The sequence below is a fragment of the Echiichthys vipera genome, assembly GCF_963691815.1.
Source record: "Echiichthys vipera genome assembly, chromosome: 15".
Classification (NCBI taxonomy): Eukaryota; Metazoa; Chordata; class Actinopteri; order Perciformes; family Trachinidae; genus Echiichthys; species Echiichthys vipera.
In genome coordinates, this window is record NC_139840.1 from 413984 (window position 1) to 439314 (window position 25331).

A 25331-nucleotide genomic window follows, 5' to 3' on the forward strand; every position below is an offset into this window, starting at 1 on the left:
TAGCGCACGTTTATGCTCCTAGAGGACACTTTAACACACGTTTATGCTCCTAGAGGACACTTTAACACACGTTTATGCTCCTAGAGGACACTTTAGCACACGTGTATGCTCCTAGAGGACACTTTAACACACGTTTATGCTCCTAGAGGACACTTTAACACACGTTTATGCTCCTAGAGGACACTTTAACACACGTTTATGCTCCTAGAGGACACTTTAGCACACGTTTATGCTCCTAGAGGACACTTTAACACACGTTTATGCTCCTAGAGGACACTTTAACACACGTTTATACTCCTAGAGGACACTTTAACACACGTTTATGCTCCTAGAGGACACTTTAACACATTTATGCTCCTAGAGGACACTTTAGCACACGTTTATGCTCCTAGAGGACACTTTAACACACGTTTATGCTCCTAGAGGACACTTTAGCACACGTTTATGCTCCTAGAGGACACTTTAACACACGTTTATGCTCCTAGAGGACACTTTAACACACGTTTAAGTTCCTAGAGGACACTTTAACACACGTTTATGCTCCTAGAGGACACTTTAACACACGTTTATGCTCCTAGAGGACACTTTAACACACGTTTATGCTCCTAGAGGACACTTTAACACACGTTTATGCTCCTAGAGGACACTTTAGCACACGTTTATGCTCCTAGAGGACACTTTAACACACATTTATGCTCCTAGAGGACACTTTAACACACGTTTGTGCTCCTAGAGGACACTTTAACACACGTTTATGCTCCTAGAGGACACTTTAACACACGTTTATGCTCCTAGAGGACACTTTAACACACGTGTATGCTCCTAGAGGACACTTTAACACACGTTTATGCTCCTAGAGGACACTTTAACACACGTTTATGCTCCTAGAGGACACTTTAACACACATTTATGCTCCTAGAGGACAATTTAACACACGTTTGTGCTCCTAGAGGACACTTTAACACACGTTTATGCTCCTAGAGGACACTTTAACACACGTTTATGCTCCTAGAGGACACTTTAACACACGTGTATGCTCCTAGAGGACACTTTAACACACGTTTATGCTCCTAGAGGACACTTTAACACACGTTTATGCTCCTAGAGGACACTTTAACACACGTTTATGCTCCTAGAGGACACTTTAACACACGTTTATGCTCCTAGAGGACACTTTAACACACGTGTATGCTCCTAGAGGACACTTTGACACACGTTTATGCTCCTAGAGGACACTTTAACACACGTTTATGCTCCTAGAGGACACTTTAACACACGTTTATGCTCCTAGAGGACACTTTAACACACGTTTATGCTCCTAGAGGACACTTTAACACACGTTTATGCTCCTAGAGGACACTTTAGCACACGTTTAGGCTCCTAGAGGACACTTTAACACACGTTTATGCTCCTAGAGGACACTTTAGCACACGTTTATGCTCCTAGAGGACACTTTAGCACACATTTATGCTCCTAGAGGACACTTTAGCACACGTTTATGCTCCTAGAGGACACTTTAACACACGTTTATGCTCCTAGAGGACACTTTAACACACGTTTATGCTCCTAGAGGACACTTTAGCACACGTTTATGCTCCTAGAGGACACTTTAGCACACGTTTATGCTCCTAGAGGACACTTTAACACACGTTTATGCTCCTAGAGGACACTTTAGCACACGTTTATGCTCCTAGAGGACACTTTAACACACGTTTATGTTCCTAGAGGACACTTTAACACACGTTTATGCTCCTAGAGGACACTTTAACACACGTTTATGCTCCTAGAGGACACTTTAACACACGTTTATGATCCTAGAGGACACTTTAACACACGTTTATGCTCCTAGAGGACACTTTAACACAAGTTTATGCTCCTAGAGGACACTTTAACACACGTTTATGCTCCTAGAGGACACTTTAACACACGTTTATGCTCCTAGAGGACACTTTAGCACACGTTTATGCTCCTAGAGGACACTTTAACACGTTTATGCTCCTAGAGGACACTTTAACACACGTTTATGCTCCTAGAGGACACTTTAACACACGTTTATACTCCTAGAGGACACTTTAACACACGTTTATGCTCCTAGAGGACACTTTAACACATTTATGCTCCTAGAGGACACTTTAGCACACGTTTATGCTCCTAGAGGACACTTTAACACACGTTTATGCTCCTAGAGGACACTTTAGCGCACGTTTATGCTCCTAGAGGACACTTTAACACACGTTTATGCTCCTAGAGGACACTTTAACACACGTTTATGCTCCTAGAGGACACTTTAGCACACGTGTATGCTCCTAGAGGACACTTTAACACACGTTTATGCTCCTAGAGGACACTTTAACACACGTTTATGCTCCTAGAGGACACTTTAACACACGTTTATGCTCCTAGAGGACACTTTAGCACACGTTTATGCTCCTAGAGGACACTTTAACACACGTTTATGCTCCTAGAGGACACTTTAACACACGTTTATACTCCTAGAGGACACTTTAACACACGTTTATGCTCCTAGAGGACACTTTAACACATTTATGCTCCTAGAGGACACTTTAGCACACGTTTATGCTCCTAGAGGACACTTTAACACACGTTTATGCTCCTAGAGGACACTTTAGCACACGTTTATGCTCCTAGAGGACACTTTAACACACGTTTATGCTCCTAGAGGACACTTTAACACACGTTTAAGTTCCTAGAGGACACTTTAACACACGTTTATGCTCCTAGAGGACACTTTAACACACGTTTATGCTCCTAGAGGACACTTTAACACACGTTTATGCTCCTAGAGGACACTTTAACACACGTTTATGCTCCTAGAGGACACTTTAGCACACGTTTATGCTCCTAGAGGACACTTTAACACACATTTATGCTCCTAGAGGACACTTTAACACACGTTTGTGCTCCTAGAGGACACTTTAACACACGTTTATGCTCCTAGAGGACACTTTAACACACGTTTATGCTCCTAGAGGACACTTTAACACACGTGTATGCTCCTAGAGGACACTTTAACACACGTTTATGCTCCTAGAGGACACTTTAACACACGTTTATGCTCCTAGAGGACACTTTAACACACGTTTATGCTCCTAGAGGACACTTTAGCACACGTATATGCTCCTAGAGGACACTTTAACACACGTTTATGCTCCTAGAGGACACTTTAACACACGTTTATGCTCCTAGAGGACACTTTAGCACACGTTTATGCTCCTAGAGGACACTTTAGCACACGTTTATGCTCCTAGAGGACACTTTAACACACGTTTATGCTCCTAGAGGACACTTTAGCACACGTTTATGCTCCTAGAGGACACTTTAACACACGTTTAGACTCTTTTTCAGGTGAGGGATGATGATGCATTCAGGTGACATCATCAGACCAAACCAACAGTCTGTCCGCAGCTGTGTGTGTGTGTGTGTGTGTGTGTGTGTGTGTGTGTGTGTGTGTGTGTGTGTGTGTGTGTGTGTGTGTGTGTGTGTGTGTGTGTGTGTGTGTGTGTGTGTGTGTGTGTGGACGGCCAAGGGGGCGGGCTCTATCCTTGACTGACAGCTCGGTTGCCATGGTGACCTTCAGCTGATCAGGTTTCTGTAGAGAATTAAACCTTTTCTTCACTCTCTCTGTCTGCAGCTTTCCTCTGTTTCCTCTCCTTCTCCTCCTTTCATCCCCCTTTCTTCTCCCCCTCCCTCTCTCTCCCTCTCTCTCTCTCTCTCTCTCTCTCTCTCTCTCTCTGTTCTCTTTCTTTTCGTTCTCTCTCTCTCTGTTGGTTTCAGTCTTTGCATTATAATTTCTCTCTTCTTTCAGTGCTGCGAGGACGCTGAGGTAGGCTCCAACTCTCTTCCTGTTTCACACACACACACACACACACACACACGCACACACACACACACACACACACACACACACACACACACACACACACACACGCAGCAGCACTCAGATCAGTTGTTCCTCTGAGTGTTTAATGATTTTAAAGGTGATTTTATTTGTGAAATATCAAATAAATATAAATATTAATGAAATATGAATAAAGTGGGAGATGAACCAGGAGCCGACAGGAACACGCCGAGGCCACTTCCTGTCTCCTGTACGCTGCTCTCTGATTGGTTGTTGGAAACTTCTGCAGAAGTTCATTGAGTCCAAAGTTTCTTAAACTTCCACTGAAGGAAAATCACTTTTGACTGAACGTTGAATTATTAAAGTTTCATTAAAGTGATGAAGACGTTTTCAAACATCAGATTAAATCATTATATTTATATTTAGTGTTTATTCATATTCTTCTGCAGGAAATCGATTCATCCAGTCCAGCTCAAAGTCAGAAGATGTGACTTCTTAACCAGGCTAATGCTAAGCTAAGCTAACCAGGCTAGCTGTCTATGCTAAGCTAACCAGGCTAGCTGTCTATGCTAAGCTAAGCTAACTAGTCTAACTGTCTATGCTAAGTTAACGATGTCCAGACTCTGTCAGACACCAAATGTCTCGAGTGTCCTGATCTGCTGAGTCACCGTCCACACACACACACACACACACACACACACACACACACACACACACACACACACACACACACACACACTCTCATCACCTCCTCCTCCTCCAGGTTCTGTTGAACATCAGAAACACTGTGACTGTGAAGGAGCCATGAGCCGTCATCAGAACTCTCTGGGTCCTGGTGACGTCGTCAGTCCGTCTGCAGTGAGTAACCACGGCAACAGCATCCACGGGGCGTTCAGGGACCAACACGAGCACGGGGCGTTCAGGGACTAACATGAGCACGGGGCGTTCAGGGACTAACATGAGCACGGGGCGTTCAGGGACCAACATGAGCACGGGGCGTTCAGGGACCAACATGAGCACGGGGCGTTCAGTGACTGACATGAGCACGGGGTGTTCAGGGACCGACATGAGCACGGGGCGTTCAGGGACTTACATGAGCACGGGGCGTTCAGGGACCAACATGAGCACGGGGCGTTCAGGGACCAACATGAGCACGGGGCGTTCAGGGACTTACATGAGCACGGGGCGTTCAGGGACCGACATGAACATGGGGCGTTCAGGGGCCAACATGAGCACGGGGCGTTCAGGGACCAACATGAGCACGGGGCGTTCAGGGACCGACATGAGCACGGGGCATTCAGGGACCGACATGAGCACGGGGCGTTCAGGGACCGACATGAGCACGGGGCGTTCAGGGACAGGACTAACTCTGTAATCCTCTGCTCCAGTCCTGCGCAGCCCCGCCTCCCCTCAGCGATGAAGAGGAGGAGGACCTGAACCAGGTCTTCGGTCTTCAGGGGTTCCAGCAGATCCTGAGTCCTGCGGCCCGCAGCCCGCCGGAGACACGCCGAGTCTTCGATGAGCAGGACTTTGAAGGTGCGTTCAAGTTCTGACGTTACGTTCAGAGGTTCTAAAGGTTCTGGTTCCATGGTGTTAGGAGGCTCTGGGGTCCCACGGGTCCCTGAAGGCTCTGTTGGTGTGTGAGGTGGTTCCGGTCGGTCCGGTTGGAACCGGTCCTGGGTTCTTCAGAACCTCTGATGTTGTTCCTGCTGCAGATCACCGTCACCTGTCTCTGCACGTCCATCACCCTCTGACCAAACCGCCGCTGGACGGCCGGAGGAAGAGGACGACCAATGAGGGGAGGAAGGAGGCGCGGCGAGGCTCCGCCCCCAACGCTGCAGCCACCATAGAAGAAGACCGGGAGGAAGAGGAGGGGGAGGAAGAGGAGGGGGAGGAAGAGGAGGGAGAGGAAGAGGAGGGAGAGGAAGAGGAGGGAGAGGAGGAGCGGCCCAGCAGGTGAGTTCTCTTCTTCTAAAACACGTTTTTCACCTGTAGCTCCTCCCCTTCAGTGACCCGCCCACCGTCTCCTCCAATCACAGCGCAGGACTCTCCCCAGGCCACGGCGTGACGGGCGTCGCAGTGACGAGCGTCGCCGCTGACGACACGGACGAGGAAGCGCTGATGTGCGTGGACCTGGACGGCATCAAGAGTCAGTGACTTTCACTTTGATCTTTTACGAACGCGACGTTTTCACACTTTCACACTCGAACGCGTTCAAACAGACGACCTTTAACCTGCGTTTAAAGATCTACACGTGTGAGGACGGTGCACTCGCTCCCAGAATGCACTGGGGGACAAACGCCACGTGTTTGAAAGGAATGTTTCCCGTCATGAAAGAGTTTTCTGTCACTTCCTGGCGCCTGAACACAACACGCCGCCCACGGCCCGTTCTCTATTGTTCCTGCGTCCCACGGCGAGTTTGAGCGACTGAGGCTGCTGAGCAACAACACTTTAACTCTTTAACACTTAAACACTTAAACACTTAAACACTTAAACACTTAAACACTTAAACACTTTTTAACAACGACTGACACAAAACACGTGAAAGTTTACATCTGATGTTTGTGGACATGAGCACGGGGCGTTCAGGTACCAACATGAGCACGGGGCGTTCAGGGACCAACATGAGCACGGGGCGTTCAGGGACCAACATGAGCACGGGGCGTTCAGGGACCAACATGAGCACAGGGCGTTCAGGGACCATCATGAGCACGGGGCGTTCAGGGACCAACATGAGCACGGGGCGTTCAGGGACCAACATGAGCACGGGGCGTTCAGGGACTAACATGAGCACGGGGCGTTCAGGTACTAACATGAGCACGGGGCGTTCAGGGACTAATATGTGCACGGGGCGTTCAGGGACTAATATGTGCACGGGGCGTTCAGGGACCATCATGAGCACGGGGCGTTCAGGGACTAACATGAGCACGGGGCGTTCAGGGACTAACATGAGCACGGGGCGTTCAGGGACCATCATGAGCACGGGGCGTTCAGGGACCAACATGAGCACGGGGCGTTCAGGGACTAACATGAGCACGGGGCGTTCAGGGACCAACATGAGCACGGGGCGTTTAGGGACCAACTTGAGCACGGGGCGTTCAGGGACCAACATGAGCACGGGGCGTTCAGGGACCAACATGAGCACGGGGCGTTCAGGGACCAACATGAGTGTAGGATTTTTGGGTTTTACATTCATTTCATGCAGGGAAACGCAGGAAGTGTCAGTTTGACCCTTCAGGGCCTCCGTACCTTTCTGAAACGCTTTATTTCGCTGATGTCAGCTGACGTCTGATGCTGGATCCTGATTGGCTGCTTGTGTTTTGATTAATTCCCAGAAAACTGTGAGAAAATGTCCAGAGAAAATCCAATTTTCACAGAAACCTAAACTCACCTGCTGATTACTGCAGCGTGGGAACACACACTCACACACACACACACACACACACACACACACACACACACACTGATTAGTTCATTCTCATCTTCCTGATTCTTCACTGGAGCCTGAAACTTTGTTAGGACGTTCCCATGAGACCACACAGTGTGTGTGTGTGTGTGTGTGTGTGTGTCTGTGTGTGTGTGTGTGTGTGTGTGTGTGAGTGTGTGTGTGTGTGTGTGTGTGTGTGTGTGTGTGTGTGTGTGTGTGTGTCTGTGTGTGTGTGTGTGTGTGTGTGTGTGAGTGTGTGTGTGTGTGTGTGTGTGTGTGTGTGTGTGTGTGTGTGTGTGTGTGTGTGGTTTTAACCGCTGACCCCTCTTTCCCACACTCACCCCCCCCCCAGGTCACCGGTTGGACGACGTCCCGGCGGTGCGGCGTCACCTGATGAGGCGGAGCTCCAGAGGGCCGATCGTCCACGTCCCCAAAGATCAGATCAGCCATCGAACCGAGTCTCACCTGCACCACCTGCAGCACCTGCAGCACCTGCAGCACCTGCAGCCGGACCGCACGCCCCACGAGGTCAGAGGTCACACTTCACGGTTCTGACGTATTTAAATGAGGGAATGCATCGTCTCCAGGTGGGGTCAGACAGGTGGGGTCAGACAGGTGGGGTCAGACAGGTGTGGTCAGACAGGTGTGGTCAGACAGGAAGAGTCAGACAGGTGTGGTCAGACAGGTGTGGTCAGACAGGTGGAGTCAGACAGGTAGAGTCAGACAGGTGGGGTCAGACAGGTGGGGGGAGACAGGTGTGGTCAGACAGGTGGAGTCAGACAGGAAGAGTCAGACAGGTGGAGTCAGACAGGTGTGGTCAGACAGGTGTGGTCAGACAGGTGGAGTCAGACAGGTAGAGTCAGACAGGTGGGGTCAGACAGGTGGGGGGAGACAGGTGTGGTCAGACAGGTGTGGTCAGACAGGTGGAGTCAGACAGGTGGAGTCAGACAGGTCTGGGCAGACAGGTGTGGTCAGACAGGTGGAGTCAGACAGGTAGAGTCAGACAGGTGGGGTCAGACAGGTGGGGGGAGACAGGTGTGGTCAGACAGGTGTGGTCAGACAGGTGGAGTCAGACAGGTGGAGTCAGACAGGTCTGGGCAGACAGGTAGAATCAGACAGGTGGAGTCAGACAGGTGGGGTCAGACAGGTGTGGGCAGACAGGTGGGGTCAGACAGGTGGGGTCAGACAGGTGTGGTCAGACAGGTGGAGTCAGACAGGTGGAGTCAGACAGGTGGAGTCAGACAGGTGTGGTCAGACAGGTGGGGTCAGACAGGTAGAGTCAGACAGGTGGGGTCAGACAGGTGGAGTCAGACAGGGGAGTCAGACAGGTGTGGTCAGACAGGTGGGGGCAGACAGGTAGAGTCAGACAGGTGTGGTCAGACAGGTGGGGTCAGACAGGTAGAGTCAGACAGGTGGGGTCAGACAGGTGGGGGGAGACAGGTGGGGTCAGACAGGTGGGGGGAGACAGGTGTGGTCAGACAGGTGTGGTCAGACAGGTGGAGTCAGACAGGTGGAGTCAGACAGGTGTGGGCAGACAGGTAGAATCAGACAGGTGGAGTCAGACAGGTGGGGTCAGACAGGTGTGGGCAGACAGGTGGGGTCAGACAGGTGGGGTCAGACAGGTGTGGTCAGACAGGTGGAGTCAGACAGGTGGAGTCAGACAGGTGTGGGCAGACAGGTGGGGTCAGACAGGTAGAGTCAGACAGGTGGGGTCAGACAGGTGGGGTCAGACAGGTGGGGTCAGACAGGTGTGGTCAGACAGGTGCGGGCAGACAGGTGTGAGCAGACAGGTGGGGGCAGACAGGTGGGGTCAGACAGGTGGGGTCAGACAGGTGGGGGCAGACAGGTGTGAGCAGACAGGTGGGGGCAGACAGGTGGGGTCAGACAGGTAGAGTCAGACAGGTGGAGTCAGACAGGTGGGGTCAGACAGGTAGAGTCAGACAGGTGGGGTCAGACAGGTGGGGTCAGACAGGTGGGGGCAGACAGGTGTGAGCAGACAGGTGGGGGCAGACAGGTGGGGTCAGACAGGTAGAGTCAGACAGGTGGAGTCAGACAGGTGGGGTCAGACAGGTGGGGTCAGACAGGTGTGGTCAAACAGGTGGGGTCAGACAGGTAGAGTCAGACAGGTGGGGTCAGACAGGTGGAGTCAGACAGGTGGATTCAGACAGGTGGGGGCAGACAGGTGGGGGCAGACAGGTAGAGTCAGACAGGTGTGGTGTGGTCAGACAGGTGGGGTCAGACAGGTGGGGTCAGACAGGTGTGGTGTGGTCAGACAGGTGGGGTCAGACAGGTGTGGTCAGACAGGTGGGGTCAGACAGGTGGGGTCAGACAGGTGGAGACAGACAGGTGTGGTGTGGTCAGACAGGTGGGGTCAGACAGGTGGGGTCAGACAGGTGTGGTGTGGTCAGACAGGTGGAGTCAGACAGGTGGGGTCAGACAGGTGGGGTCAGACAGGTGTGGTGTGGTCAGACAGGTGGAGTCAGACAGGTGTGGTCAGACAGGTGGGGTCAGACAGGTAGAATCAGACAGGTGGGGTCAGACAGGTGGAGTCAGACGGGTGGAGTCAGACAGGTGGGGTCAGACAGGTGTGGTCAGACAGGTGGAGTCAGACAGGTGGGGTCAGACAGGTGGAGTCAGACAGGTGGAGTCAGACAGGTGTGGTGGGGTCAGACAGGTGGGGTCAGACAGGTGGAGTCAGACAGGTGGGGTCAGACAGGTGGAGTCAGACAGGTGGAGTCAGACAGGTAGAGTCAGACAGGTGTGGTCAGACAGGTGGGGGCAGACAGGTGGGTGGGGTCAGACAGTTGGGTGGGGGCAGATAGGTGGGTGGGGGCAGACAGGTGGGGTCAGACAGGTGGGTGGGGGCAGACAGGTGGGGGCAGACAGGTGGGGTCAGACAGGTGGGTGGAGTCAGACAGGTGGGTGGGGGCAGACAGGTGGGTGGGGTCAGACAGGTGGGTGGGGGCAGACAGGTGGGTGGGGTCAGACAGGTGGGTGGGGTCAGACAGGTGGGGTCAGACAGGTGGGTGGGGTCAGACAGGTGGGTGGGGTCAGACAGGTGGGTGGGGGCAGACAGGTGGGTGGGGTCAGGCAGGTGGGGTCAGACAGGTGGGTGGAGTCAGACAGGTGGGTGGGGTCAGACAGGTGGGTGGGGTCAGACAGGTGGGTGGAGTCAGACAGGTGGGTGGGGTCAGACAGGTGGGTGGGGTCAGGCAGGTGGGGGCAGGTAAAGTCGGAGGACGTGTTCCTCTCAGTTCAGTCTCTTCTGGTTTTCACGATGGTCGGTTTGGACCTGAAGCGTCGCCACAGCAAGGTAACGAGTTAGCCTGCTTTAGTCTGGGTCAGCCTGCTTTAGTCTGGGTCAGCCTGCTTTAGTCTGGGTCAGCCTGCTTCAGTCTGGGTTAGCCTGCTTTAGTCTGAGTTAGCCTGCTTTAGTCTGGGTCAGCCTGCTTTAGTCTGGGTCAGCCTGCTTTAGTCTGGGTCAGCCTGCTTTAGTCTGGGTCAGCCTGCTTTAGTCTGGGTCAGCCTGCTTTAGTCTGGGTCAGCCTGCTTTAGTCTGAGTTAGCCTGCTTTAGTCTGGGTCAGCCTGCTTTAGTCTGGGTCAGCCTGCTTCAGTCTGGGTTAGCCTGCTTTAGTCTGAGTTAGCCTGCTTTAGTCTGGGTTAGCCTGCTTTAGTCTGGGTCAGCCTGCTTTAGTCTGGGTTAGCCTGCTTTAGTCTGGGTCAGCCTGCTTTAGTCTGGGTCAGCCTGCTTTAGTCTGAGTTAGCCTGCTTTAGTCTGGGTCAGCCTGCTTTAGTCTGGGTCAGCCTGCTTCAATCTGGGTCAGCCTGCTTTAGTCTGGGTTAGCCTGCTTTAGTCTGGGTCAGCCTGCTTTAGTCTGGGTTAGCCTGCTTTAGTCTGGGTCAGCCTGCTTTAGTCTGGGTCAGCCTGCTTTAGTCTGTGTTAGCCTGCTTCAGTCTGGGTCAGCCTGCTTTAGTCTGGGTCAGCCTGCTTTAGTCTGGGTCAGCCTGCTTCAATCTGGGTCAGCCTGCTTTAGTCTGGGTCAGCCTGCTTTAGTCTGGGTCAGCCTGCTTTAGTCTGGGTTAGCCTGCTTTAGTCTGGGTTAGCCTGCTTTAGTCTGGGTCAGCCTGCTTCAATCTGGGTCAGCCTGCTTTAGTCTGGGTCAGCCTGCTTTAGTCTGGGTTAGCCTGCTTTAGTCTGGGTCAGCCTGCTTTAGTCTGGGTCAGCCTGCTTTAGTCTGGGTTAGCCTGCTTCAGTCTGGGTCAGCCTGCTTTAGTCTGAGTTAGCCTGCTTTAGTCTGGGTTAGCCTGCTTCAGTCTGGGTCAGCCTCCTTTAGTCTGGGTTAGCCTGCTTTAGTCTGAGTTAGCCTGCTTTAGTCTGAGTTAGCCTGCTTCAGTCTGGGTCAGCCTGCTTCAGTCTGGTTTGGTCCTGGTTCTGTAACGCGGTGAAGGTTCTGTAACAGGGTGAAGGTTCTGTAACACGGTGCTGAAGGTTCTGTAACGCGGTGCTGAAGGTTCTGTAACACGGTGAAGGTTCTGTAACGCGGTGCTGAAGGTTCTGTAACGCGGTGAAGGTTCTGTAACGCGGTGCTGAAGGTTCTGTAACGCGGTGCTGAAGGTTCTGTAACGTGGTGAAGGTTCTGTAACACGGTGCTGAAGGTTCTGTAACACGGTGCTGAAGGTTCTGTAACACGGTGAAGGTTCTGTAACGCGTTGCTGAAGGTTCTGTAACACGGTGAAGGTTCTGTAACGCGTTGCTGAAGGTTCTGTAACACGGTGCTGAAGGTTCTGTAACACGGTGAAGGTTCTGTAACACGGTGAAGGTTCTGTAACGCGGTGCTGAAGGTTCTGTAACACGGTGCTGAAGGTTCTGTAACACGGTGAAGGTTCTGTAACACGGTGGTGAAGGTTCTGTAACACGGTGAAGGTTCTGTAACGCGGTGAAGGTTCTGTAACACGGTGCTGAAGGTTCTGTAACACGGTGAAGGTTCTGTAACACGGTGGTGAAGGTTCTGTAACGCGGTGCTGAAGGTTCTGTAACACGGTGAAGGTTCTGTAACACGGTGGTGAAGGTTCTGTAACGCGGTGCTGAAGGTTCTGTAACACGGTGCTGAAGGTTCTGTAACACGGTGAAGGTTCTGTAACGCGGTGCTGAAGGTTCTGTAACACGGTGAAGGTTCTGTAACGTGGTGAAGGTTCTGTAACACGGTGAAGGTTCTGTAACACGGTGCTGAAGGTTCTGTAACGTGGTGAAGGTTCTGTAACACGGTGAAGGTTCTGTAACGCGGTGAAGGTTCTGTAACACGGTGAAGGTTCTGTAACACGGTGAAGGTTCTGTAACACGGTGCTGAAGGTTCTGTAACACGGTGAAGGTTCTGTAACGCGGTGCTGAAGGTTCTGTAACACGGTGGTGAAGGTTCTGTAACACGGTGAAGGTTCTGTAACACGGTGCTGAAGGTTCTGTAACACGGTGAAGGTTCTGTAACACGGTGAAGGTTCTGTAACACGGTGCTGAAGGTTCTGTAACACGGTGAAGGTTCTGTAACACGGTGCTGAAGGTTCTGTAACACGGTGCTGAAGGTTCTGTAACACGGTGCTGAAGGTTCTGTAACACGGTGAAGGTTCTGTAACACGGTGCTGAAGGTTCTGTAACACGGTGAAGGTTCTGTAACACGGTGCTGAAGGTTCTGTAACACGGTGCTGAAGGTTCTGTAACACGGTGAAGGTTCTGTAACACGGTGAAGGTTCTGTAACACGGTGCTGAAGGTTCTGTAACGCGGTGAAGGTTCTGTAACACGGTGCTGAAGGTTCTGTAACGCGGTGCTGAAGGTTCTGTAACACGGTGCTGAAGGTTCTGTAACACGGTGCTGAAGGTTCTGTAACGCGGTGCTGAAGGTTCTGTAACGCGGTGAAGGTTCTGTAACACGGTGCTGAAGGTTCTGTAACACGGTGCTGAAGGTTCTGTAACGCGGTGAAGGTTCTGTAACACGGTGAAGGTTCTGTAACACGGTGCTGAAGGTTCTGTAACGCGGTGAAGGTTCTGTAACACGGTGAAGGTTCTGTAACACGGTGAAGGTTCTGTAACACGCTGCTGAAGGTTCTGTAACACGGTGAAGGTTCTGTAACACGGTGAAGGTTCTGTAACGCGGTGCTGAAGGTTCTGTAACACGCTGAAGTTCTGTAACGTGGTGCTGAAGGTTCTGTAACACGGTGCTGAAGGTTCTGTAACATGGTGAAGGTTCTGTAACACGGTGAAGGTTCTGTAACACGGTGCTGAAGGTTCTGTAACACGGTGAAGGTTCTGTAACGTGGTGCTGAAGGTTCTGTAACGTGGTGAAGGTTCTGTAACGTGGTGAAGGTTCTGTAACGTGGTGCTGAAGGTTCTGTAACACGGTGCTGAAGGTTCTGTAACATGGTGAAGGTTCTGTAACACGGTGAAGGTTCTGTAACACGGTGCTGAAGGTTCTGTAACATGGTGAAGGTTCTGTAACGCGGTGAAGGTTCTGTAACGCGGTGCTGAAGGTTCTGTAACACGGTGCTGAAGGTTCTGTAACATGGTGAAGGTTCTGTAACGCGGTGAAGGTTCTGTAACGCGGTGCTGAAGGTTCTGTAACACGGTGCTGAAGGTTCTGTAACACGGTGAAGGTTCTGTAACACGGTGCTGAAGGTTCTGTAACGTGCTGAAGGTTCTGTAACACGGTTCTGAAGGTTCTGTAACGCGGTGAAGGTTCTGTAACACGGTGAAGGTTCTGTAACGCGGTGCTGAAGGTTCTGTAACACGGTGCTGAAGGTTCTGTAACACGCTGCTGAAGGTTCTGTAACGTGGTGAAGGTTCTGTAACGTGGTGAAGGTTCTGTAACACGGTGAAGGTTCTGTAACACGGTGAAGGTTCTGTAACACGGTGCTGAAGGTTCTGTAACGCGGTGAAGGTTCTGTAACACGGTGAAGGTTCTGTAACACGGTGAAGGTTCTGTAACGCGGTGCTGAAGGTTCTGTAACACGGTGCTGAAGGTTCTGTAACACGGTTCTGCTGGTTGTGGTTCTGTTGCAGGTGTTTGTGGAGCTGAACGAGCTGGTTCTGCTGGTTCTGAAGGTTCTGTTGGTTGTGTTGCAGGTGTTTGTGGAGCTGAAGGTTCTGTGACCCGGTTCTGCTGGTTCTGAAGGTTCTGTGACCCGGTTCTGCTGGTTCTGAAGGTTCTGGTTGTGGTTCTGGTGAAGGTTCTGCTGGTTCTGAAGGTTCTGCTGGTTCTGAAGGTTCTGGTGGTTCTGAAGGTTCTGATGGTTCTGGTGAAGGTTCTGTGACCCGGTTCTTCTGGTTGTGGTTGTGGTTGTGTTGCAGGTGTTTGTGGAGCTGAAGGTTCTGTAATGCGGTTCTGAAGGTTCTGTGACCCGGTTCTTCTGGTTGTGGTGCAGGTGTTTGTGGAGCTGAAGGTTCTGGTTGTGGTTCTGGTTCTGCTGGTTCTGAAGGTTCTGGTTGTGGTTGTGTTGCAGGTGTTTGTGGAGCTGAACGAGCTGGTGATCGACAGGAACCAGGAGCTGCAGTGGAGGGAGACGGCTCGCTGGATCAAGTTTGAGGAGGAGGTGGAGGAGGAGACGGAGCGCTGGGGCCGCCCCCACGTGGCCTCGCTCTCCTTCCGCTCGCTGCTGGAGCTGCGGAGAACCATCTCCCACGGTGAGGGGGGGGGGGTCCTGACACACACACCCGGGTCTGAGCGTGAGCGTGGTGATGTCACAGTGATGTCACAGTGATGTCACGGCGTTGTGTCCTCAGGGGCCGTGCTCCTGGACCTGAGGCAGAGGACTCTGCCGGGGATCGCTCAGCAGGTGGTGGAGCAGATGGTGATCTCCGACCAGATCAAGGCCCAGGACCGGGCCAACGTGCTGCGGGCGCTGCTGCTGCGCCACAGGTACGTCCCACCGCCGTCAGACCGCCACCCGACCGCCATACCACAGGTACGTCCCACCGCCACCACACCGCCATCACACCGCCACCACACCGCCACCCGACCGCCATACCACAGGTACGTCCAACCGCCATCAGACCGCCATCACACCGCCATCCAACGTACATCCAACATACACTCAACCGCCATCCAACATACGCCCCACTGCCATCCAACATACATCCCACCGCCATCCAACGTACGTCCCATCGCCATCACACCGCCATCACACCGCCACCCAACCGCCATACCACATACGTCCCACCGCCATCAGACCGCCATCACACCGCCATCCCACCGCCATCCCACCGCCATCCCACCGCCACCTCTAATGTCTCGTCTTTCGTGTCTCTCGTCTCTGTCTCCCGTCTCTTGTCTCCCGTCTCTTGTCTCTTGTCTCTTGTCTCTTGTCTCCCGTCTCTTGTCTCTTGTCTCTTGTCTCCCGTCTCTTGTCTCTTGTCTCCCGTCTCTTGTCTCCCGTCTCTTGTCTCCCGTCTCTTGTCTCCCGTCTCTTGTCTCTTGTCTCTTGTCTCTTGTCTCCCGTCTCTTGTCTCCCGTCTCTTGTCTCTTGTCTCTTGTCTCTTGTCTCCCGTCTCTTGTCTCCCGTCTCTTGTCTCCCGTCTCTTGTCTCCCGTCTCTTGTCTCCCGTCTCTTGTCTCTTGTCTCTTGTCTCTTGTCTCCCGTCTCTTGTCTCTCGTCTCTGTCTCCCGTCTCTTGTCTCCCGTCTCTTGTCTCCCGTCTCTTGTCTCTTGTCTCTTGTCTCTTGTCTCTTGTCTCTTGTCTCCCGTCTCTTGTCTCTCGTCTCTGTCTCCCGTCTCTTGTCTCCCGTCTCTTGTCTCCCGTCTCTTGTCTCTTGTCTCTTGTCTCTTGTCTCCCGTCTCTTGTCTCTCTCGTCTCTGTCTCTTGTCTCTGTCTCTCGTGTCCTCAGTCACCCCTCTGATGAAAAAGACCACAGTTCCTTCAGTAAGATCATCTCTGCAGCCAACATGGCCGCCCTGATGGACAGACACAACGGCCAATCAGAGCCCCCCATCAGTCTGACCAATCACAGAGAGGCTGACGGGGAGAAGAACAAGGTAACGCTGACGTCAGCGCCTCACACTCACTTATAAATATATATTTATATAAATCTATTATATATAGTTATATAAATATATATATATATATATATCACTATATTATATATATATATAACTATATTATATATAGTTATATATGGATTTAAATGCCAGTGACCCTACACCCTTTCAAAATAAGACTTCAGGGTCCAAACGTTGACACCAAACAGAACCAACCAAGAAAGTCTTATTCTGAAAGGGTGTTACGTCACGACTGAACAGCCGGATAAGACAATGTAGGGTTTATGGCGGCCATTTTGTAAATTTACAAAATGGCCGCCATAAACCCTACATGTGTTTTATCCCTTATACACATTTGTGCCATTTTTCCAATTCCTCCTGTGTGTGTGTGTGTGTGTGTGTGTGTGTGTGTGTGTGTGTGTGTGTGTGTGTGTGTGTGTGTCTGTGTGTGTGTGTGTGTGTGTGTGTGTGTGTTCAGAAAGAAGCCCCGCCCACCAGCGTCTCCAGATCCAAACATGAGGTGAAGCTGATGGAGAAGATCCCGGAGCGAGCCGAGGCCACCGTCGTGCTCGTGGGTAGGTGACGCACGCACGCACGCACGCACACACGTACGCACGCTCGCACGCACACACGTACGCACGCTCGCACGCACGCACGTACGCACGCACGCACGCACGCACGCACGCACGCACACACGCACGCACGCTCGCACGCACGCACGCACGCACGCACGCACGCACGCACGCACGCACGCACGCGTCACCTTGTGTGCCCCTGAGGCCCAGTGGGTTCAGTGCGTCCCTCCGCTGTGTCTGCAGGCAGCGTGGGCTTCCTGGAGCAGCCCTCCATGGCGTTCGTGCGCCTGCAGGAGGCGGTCCTGCTGGAGTCCGTCCTGGAGGTCCCGGTCCCCGTCAGGTTCCTGTTCCTGCTGCTGGGCCCGCCCACCGCCAACATGGACTACCACCAGATCGGACGCTCCATCTCCACGCTCATGTCCGACCAGGCGAGTCCCTGCAGCGTTACTCTCTGACCACCAGGGGGCGCCAAGGTCTGAGTCACTGTCCTGACGCAGCTGCCTTGAACCCTTTAGAGGTAGAGCGGGCCCTTTCGGAAGATCGGCGGTTTGATTTCTGTCCCCATGTCGAAGTGTCCTCGGGCTGAACCCCGAACTGCTGCGTGTGTGAATGTGGTCCGAGTCGATCGTTAACTGTTAACGTGTGGACGTGATGTAAAACCCTTGAATTGTCCAAAGACTAGAAAGGTTCAGAAGTTCGAGTCCGTGCATGTTTACCGACCCCTGTCCTGTCTTCCTGTCTGTTCCTGTAGCACTTCCACGAGGCGGCGTACCAGGCCGACGACCGCCACGACCTGCTGACAGCCATCAACCGTTTCTTGGACTGCAGCGTCGTCCTCCCGCCCTCCGACCTCAGCGGCGACGAGCTGCTCCACTCGGTCGCTCGCTTCCAACGGGAAATGCTCCGGAAGAGGGAGGAAGAGATCGGCAAACTGCAGGAGAAGCAGAGCGGCGCCCCGCAGGACCGAGGTCGGCCGCTCCTGCGTGTCAGCGATGCTTTCATCAGATGTAGACGAGCGGCTTATTAATGATGACGGTCGTTGTTTCTCTTCATGATGTTCAGAACATGTTTGATCCATAACTATGACAGGGAATCAAACATTTGGCAAACCTTGAGGGACAGTTCACTGCATGCTTGTCCCAGGAGGCAAATGCTAGCTAGCTCATTTGTTAGCGAGCTTGATGGCTAGCTAGCTCATTTGTTAGCTCGCTCATCTGCTAGCGAGCTCCAGGAAACGCCGTCGTTACAGAAACGTGTATCAGCCGATCAGTTTGGGTCTGAATATCAGATGTAGTCCGGTGACGCAGGTCCGGTCCTTGCGTCGATGTCGTGATCGTGGACTAACGGAGCTCTGCTTGTATCCTCCAGACTCCCTCGTTCGCTCCAAACCCGGGGACGAGCCCCTGAGGCGCTCAGGGCGTCTGTTCGGAGGCCTGATCAAAGACGTGGCTCGACGCTACCCTAAGTACCTCAGCGACATGCGGGACGCTCTGAACCCTCAGTGCATGGCCGCCATCATCTTCATCTACTTCGCTGCACTGTCGCCTGCCATCACCTTTGGGGGACTTCTGGGTGAGTCTGGGCCTCAGCCAACGTCCCCGTGACGTTCAAACGCTGCAGGTACTGATGTCGGATTTTGCCACGACCGCATTTTCATAACGTCACGTAAGAAAGCTACGGTACCTCTGGGGTCCTGACTAATGTCTGGGGTCCTGACTGAAGGTCCTGACTGATGTCTGGGGTCCTGACTGATGTCTGGTGTCCTGACTGATGTCTGGGGTCCTGACTGATGTCTGGGGTCCTGACTAATGTCTGGGGTCCTGACTAATGTCTGGGGTCCTGACTAATGTCTGGGGTCCTGACTGATGGTCCTGACTGATGTCTAGGGTTCTGACTGATGTCTGGGGTCCTGACTGATGTCTGGTGTCCTGACTAATGTCTGGGGTCCTGACTGATGTCTGGGGTCCTGACTGATGTCTGGGGTCCAGACTGATGTCTGGGGTCCTGACTGATGTCTGGGGTCCAGACTGATGTCTGGGGTCCTGACTGATGGTCCTGACTGATGTCTAGGGTTCTGACTAATGTCTGGGGTCCTGACTAATGTCTGGGGTCCTGACTGATGGTCCTGACTGATGTCTAGGGTTCTGACTGATGTCTGGGGTCCTGACTGATGTCTGGTGTCCTGACTAATGTCTGGGGTCCTGACTGATGTCTGGGGTCCTGACTGATGTCTGGGGTCCAGACTGATGTCTGGGGTCCTGACTGATGTCTGGGGTCCTGACTGATGTCTGGGGTCCTGACTGATGTCTGGGGTCCTGACTGATGTCCTGTGAAGACCGATCTCATGAGCATGGTAACAGGTGTGTGCGCCCCCTTGTTTTCTGAAGGTCTTGCTCTTTTCCCGTGGCACAGGTGAGAAAACGGAGGGTCTGATTGGCGTGTCCGAGCTGATAGTGGCCACGGCGATGCAGGGCATAGTGTTCAGCGTGCTGGGCGCTCAGCCGCTGCTGGTGATCGGCTTCTCTGGACCGCTGCTGGTGTTCGAGGAGGCCTTCTACACTGTAAGCTCACTCTTCTGTGCCCCAGGGTTCTGTCCTGCGTCCTCTTCTGTTTGCCTCGGAGCCTCTATGCTTCTCCTTGAATAGATCATAAATATTTAGAGTAAAGTTTCTGGAAGTGTCGTGGGAAATTTGTCAATAAGGGTCAATGAAGAAAGACGAAGAGACAATAAGATCGGCTTTCTCCGCGTGAGTTTCCAATTCACTTCCTTGTAAAGAAGTCTGTCTTTGAGGCGCGTGCACTAATGTCTCCCATCAGGACGAGGGCCCTGAAGGAACACAAGGGTGACTGGTCCTGTTTTTTGAGTCACATAGAGTCATGATTATAAAAGTCCGTCCCAGAAGGTCGACTCCTAACCTCAGAAACAGCATCAGGACGACTTTCACTTCCGTAGCTTTGACCTTAGCTCGTGGCGCTCCTGGCTTCTCTTGATAATGTTTCCTTCAGCCGAAGCACACGGACAAACCATCAGGTGGTTTATTAGTGTTTTATCTAAGCTGTTCTCTGTGTGTGTGTGTGTGTGTGTGTGTGTGTGTGTGTGTGTGTGTGTGTGTGTGTGTGTGTAGTTTTGTAAAGACAACGGCGTTGAGTACCTGACGGGTCGGGTGTGGATCGGTTTCTGGCTGGTGCTCATCGTGGTCCTCACCGTGGCCTTCGAGGGAAGCATCCTGGTCCGCTTCGTTTCCCGCTTCACTCAGGAGATCTTCTCCTTCCTCATCTCCCTCATTTTCATCTACGAGACCTTCGCCAAGCTGATCAAGGTGAGGTCAGAGGTCACAGGTCAGCGGCGAGCCCGGACCCGTATCAGAGACGTGTCTTCAGTAGAAGTCTTTAAAGTTATGTTGCACATCTGAAGCATCTGTGCTGTTCTTTCTTCTTTTTTAGATCTTTCAGGAGCATCCTCTCCAAAACTGTTACCATGGAAACAACACAGTGTCTCCGTCGCTCTGCAACTTCACGGCAGCTGCAGGGAGTTCAGGGAAGGTGGTCGGAGAACCCAACACGGCCCTGCTCTCGTTTGTGCTCATGGCTGGAACGTATTTCATCGCCTTCTACCTGCGCAAGTTCAAGAACAGCTCCTTCTTCCCCGGCAGGGTCAGTAAATACAAGTGCAGGTAGCTACAGGTACAGGTACAGGTACCTACAGGTGTGAGTATCTACAGGTACAGGTACAGGTATCTACAGGTGTGAGTATCTACAGGTACAGGTAGGTACAGGTGCAGGTACCTACAGGTACAGGTACAGGTACAGGTATCTACAGGTGTGAGTACCTACAGGTACAGGTACAGGTACAGGTACAGGTACCTACAGGTACAGGTACAGGTAGAGGCTCATGAGCCTGAGAAGTGTCGTAGTGTTCAGTGCACAGACTGTAAATAAAGATGATCCCAAAAGTGAAGCCAAAATACTCTGGATACGAGGGCGGCCATGTTGTTGTTTTGCAGCCAGGGTCTGTGGGGGGTTAGGGGTCTAAGGCTCGAGGGAGTGGGCCCCTCCATAAACCTACCACACGTTTAGGACCCGCACCTCAGCCAACCAGCCAGCAGGGGGCGACCCAGGCGCTTTGGCTTCACTGTTGGATCAGCTGGTGTTCTGTGTGTTTCAGCTCCGTCGGATCATCGGAGACTTCGGGGTTCCCATCGCCATCCTCATCATGGTGCTGGTGGACTCCAGCGTGGAGGACACCTACACCCAGGTCAGACCGGACCCCATTTAACCCTCGAGTGAATGTTTAAGCACCGGACAGACCTTTAAATCCCCTCTTCCTATTGGCTGACAGAAACTGAACGTGCCCAGTGGATTTTCCGTGTCCAGCCCGGAGAAGCGCGGTTGGTTCATCTCTCCTCTGGGGTCGGACGGGCAGTTCCCTGTTTGGATGATGGCCGCCAGCATCCTGCCGGCCATCCTCGTCTTCATCCTCATCTTCATGGAGTCTCAGATCACAGCGTAAACACTTTCTTCTTCTCTTGTGTTTTTTATGTTGTTTTTGCTTTCACTGACTTAAAGTCACCGGAGAGTCGGAGCGAGGGGGGGGCTCTGGATCTACCCTCAGTCCTGGTTCCTACCCTCACCTGTGGTCCTGAAAGCTGGGTCAGGACCCAAAGAACCAGGTCCAGGTCAGGACCCAAAGAACCAGGTCCAGGTCAGGACCCAAAGACCCAGGTCCAGGTCAGGACCCAAAGAACCAGGTCCAGGTCAGGACCCACAGAACCAGGTCCAGGTCAGGACCCACAGAACCAGGTCCAGGTCAGGACCCAAAGAACCAGGTCCAGGTCAGGACCCAAAGAACCAGGTCCAGGTCAGGACCCACAGAACCAGGTCCAGGTCAGGACCCACAGAACCAGGTCCAGGTCAGGACCCACAGAACCAGGTCCAGGTCAGGACCCAAAGAACCAGGTCCAGGTCCAAGCGTGTGAAGTGTGTTTCCTCAGGAGGGGGTCTGGAGTCTCCCTTAGAGAGAGGGGGAGAAGTTCAGCATCCGTGAGGAACTCGGAGTAGAGCCGCTGCTCCTTTGTGTTGAAAGGAGCCAGTTGAGGTGGTTCAGGATCATCTGGTAAGGATGAACCCTGGGCGCCTCCCTAGGGAGGTGTTCCAGGCACGTCCAGCTGGGAGGAGGCCTCGGGGAAGACCCAGGACCAGGTGGAGAGATTAGATCTCCACACTGGCCTGGGAACGCCTCAGGATCCCCCAGTTAGAGCTGGTTAATGTGGCCCGGGAAAGGGAAGTTTGGGGTCCCCTGCTGGAGCTGCTGCCCCCGAGACCTGATCCAGGATCAGAGGCTGGAGCTGCTGCCCCTGAGACCTGATCCAGGATCAGAGGCTGGAGCTGCTGCCCCTGAGACCTGATCCAGGATCAGAGGCTGGAGCTGCTGCCCCTGAGACCTGATCCAGGATCAGAGGCTGCAGCTGCTGCCCCTGAGACCTGATCCAGGACCAGAGGCTGAAGATGAGGGAGTGTGAGTGAAGACACAGTCAGTATCATTGGTTTGATCATATTCACTGAAGCCGACACTCAGCACAGTTCACAGTTCGTGCACACGCCACAGATCCCCCCCCTTCCCCGCTTACGCATGTTACAATATCCCAGGCACACGCCTCAAGCTAGCATACGCTACATGATGTTAGCAGCTGCTATCTGTGAGTAGGTTAGCTAGCGTACCTCCATGACGAGCACTCGATGGGAGGGAGCGGAGATGAGGGGGAGGGGCGTGAGAGCTGTAAACATTCAGGGTCCACTTGATCTGCCAGCCAGCTTTAAATAACCCAAACATGTAATGTCCCTGCATCTGTGTGTCAGGCTCATCGTCAGTAAGAAGGAGAGGATGCTGGTGAAGGGGACTGGGTTTCACCTGGACCTCCTCATCATCGTGGCGGTGGGAGGAGTCTCGGCGCTGTTTGGTTTGCCCTGGTTATCGGCGGCCACGGTGCGCTCCGTCACACACACCAACGCCCTCACTGTCATGAGCAAAGCCGTCGCCCCCGGAGACAAGCCCCGCATCCAGGAGGTGAAGGAGCAGCGGGTGACGGGCTTCCTGGTGGCTGTTTTAGTGGGTATGACACCGTAGAGTACCACGACCACGACTGTTTCTGTTACCGCCTGTACTGCTGCTACTGATCTGGTCCCTTTACCCCCGTCCCCCCGTCCCCCAGGTCTGTCCATCGTGATCGGGGAGGTTCTGCGTCAGATCCCTCTGGCAGTGCTGTTTGGGATTTTCCTCTACATGGGTGTGATGTCCCTTAATGGGATCCAGCTCACCGAGCGACTCATCCTGCTGCTGATGCCCCCGAAGTACCACCCCGACCACAACTACGTCTGCAAGGTTAGCCCCGCCCCCTGACCCCGACCAGACACGTCAGCCACTGCCAGAGGCGCTGACTTGACTTGGAACCTGAAACTGGACTTACCTGACTTGTTTGCCTTGACTTGGACTTGTAGGGAACACAACCATCAACGCAACTGTCTCCGTCTCACCTGTCTCCTTCTCACCTGTCTCCGTCTCACCTGTCTCTGTCTCACCTGTCTCCGTCTCACCTGTCTCCGTCTCACCTGTCTCTGTGTCTCTGCTGTCTCACAGGTGCGGACATTAAGGATGCACCTGTTCACTGTTATCCAGCTGACCTGTCTGTCTGTACTGTGGGTCGTCATGGCGACAGCGGCGGCGCTGGCGTTCCCCTTCATGCTGCTGCTGACCATCCCGGTGAGGATGCTGCTGCTGCCGCGCCTCTTCAACCGCCGAGAGCTGCAGAGTGTGAGTCCTCCTGACACCATCATTAACACAGGCTGCTAACACGGCTGCTAGCATGGCTGCTAACACGGCTGCTAACACGGCTGCTAACACGGCTGCTAACACGGCTGCTAACACGGCTAACCGACCTCACCGTCACCAGGGTGAGAGGTTAAAAGGGCCGCACCACGGGAACACCTTATGTGTCAGGGTCAGGGTTAGAGGGTGTGTTGGGGTCAGGGTCAGGGTTAGAGGGTGTGTTGGGGTCAGGGTCAGGGTTAGAGGGTGTGTTGGGGTCAGGGTTAGAGGGTGTGTCAGGGTCAGGGTCAGGGTTAGAGGGTGTGTCAGGGTCAGGGTCAGGGTTAGAGGGTGTGTTGGGGTCAGGGTCAGGGTTAGAGGGTGTGTCAGGGTCAGGGTCAGGGTTAGAGGGTGTGTCAGGGTCAGGGTCAGGGTTAGAGGGTGTGTCAGGGTCAGGGTCAGGGTTAGAGGGTGTGTCAGGGTCAGGGTCAGGGTTAGAGGGTGTGTTAGGGTCAGGGTCAGGGTTAGAGGGTGTGTTAGGGTCAGGGTCAGGGTTAGAGGGTGTGTTAGGGTCAGGGTTAGAGGGTGTGTTAGGGTCTACAGAGGCCTGTTCCCGGGGTATTGGGCACTGATTGTGGACTAACCTCTGACCTCTGTCTGTCTGTCTGTCCTCAGTTGGACGCTGATGACTCGGAGCCTCACCTGGAGGAGAAGGAGGGGCAGGACGAGTACTCTCAGCTGCAGATGCCCGTCTGATTGGACGGTGACTCGTGTCCCGTGGCGTCCCGTGGCGTCCCGTGGCGAGCGGCCGGTCCACGCTGTGACATCATCATGTTTTTATAAAGCTGTTTTCTGTTGTAAAGATGAAACTAACCGAACATTAAAGCACATTTACCTTTAAACCTTTAACGTCTTTCACTCTGAGTTCTTCTGCAGCAGAGAAGCTGAACAGGAAGTGGAAACACAGTGAAGTCAGTTATTATTAATGTCACTGCTGAACCCTCTGGATGTCTGACACCCCCCCCCCCCCCCCCCCGTCGTCATGGCGACCCCCCTCCCTGTCACAAAGCGTCCATCGGAGCGTCTCGGTGAAACCTGAGCAGCCGTGGTCACCGGAGCCGGGCTGCTGAATGTTTGATGGAGGGCGTCAGAGATCCTCCTTCACAGGTGGAGTCCAGAGTCCAGAGTCCAGACTCCAGACTCCAGACTCCAGACTCCAGACTACAGAGTCCAGAGTCCAGGGTCCAGAGTCCAGAGTCCAGAGTCCAGAGTCCAGACTCCAGACTCCAGACTCCAGACTCCAGAGTCCAGAGTCCAGAGTCCAGACTCCAGAACCCTCCAGAGTCCAGAGTCCAGAGTCCAGGACCCTTCAGGACCCTCCAGGACCCTCCAGGACGCTCCAGGACCCTCCAGCACCCTCCAGGACCATTCAGGACCCTCCAGGACCCTCCAGGACCCTCCAGGACCCTTCAGGACCCTCCAGGACGCTAAGAGGCTCCAACAGCAGGTACCAACTCCATCACACTGTTCTTTAACTCTTTGTCTTCTTCACACGACTAAAGGAGACCGTTAAGTTTAGTCTCTAAAGGAGACCGTTAAGTTTCACTGACTCACTGTGCTATGACCTCTGCCTTTACTCCTGATTATG

The 25331-nt window shown here is 53.2% G+C and overlaps 1 protein-coding gene across 1 annotated transcript in view; it reads left to right on the forward strand.

Annotated features, from left to right (window-relative positions):
* slc4a2a (solute carrier family 4 member 2a) overlaps positions 1-24439 on the forward strand; it is a gene marked incomplete at both ends in the record, with an annotated part of 26400 nt that extends 1961 nt beyond the window's left edge. Inside the window, 20 exons of the mRNA XM_083928549.1 lie at positions 5248-5395; positions 5575-5736; positions 5940-6008; positions 7639-7814; positions 14776-14956; positions 15056-15191; positions 16156-16303; positions 16785-16885; positions 17129-17309; positions 17633-17849; positions 18250-18453; positions 19294-19442; positions 20007-20201; positions 20326-20535; positions 21047-21136; positions 21221-21387; positions 22738-22991; positions 23091-23260; positions 23516-23689; positions 24359-24439. Coding sequence (XP_083784675.1) covers positions 5248-5395; positions 5575-5736; positions 5940-6008; positions 7639-7814; positions 14776-14956; positions 15056-15191; positions 16156-16303; positions 16785-16885; positions 17129-17309; positions 17633-17849; positions 18250-18453; positions 19294-19442; positions 20007-20201; positions 20326-20535; positions 21047-21136; positions 21221-21387; positions 22738-22991; positions 23091-23260; positions 23516-23689; positions 24359-24439 — 3213 coding nt within the window. The remainder of the gene's footprint in view (positions 1-5247; positions 5396-5574; positions 5737-5939; positions 6009-7638; positions 7815-14775; positions 14957-15055; positions 15192-16155; positions 16304-16784; positions 16886-17128; positions 17310-17632; positions 17850-18249; positions 18454-19293; positions 19443-20006; positions 20202-20325; positions 20536-21046; positions 21137-21220; positions 21388-22737; positions 22992-23090; positions 23261-23515; positions 23690-24358) is intronic.
* Between the last annotated feature and the right edge of the window lie 892 nt (positions 24440-25331).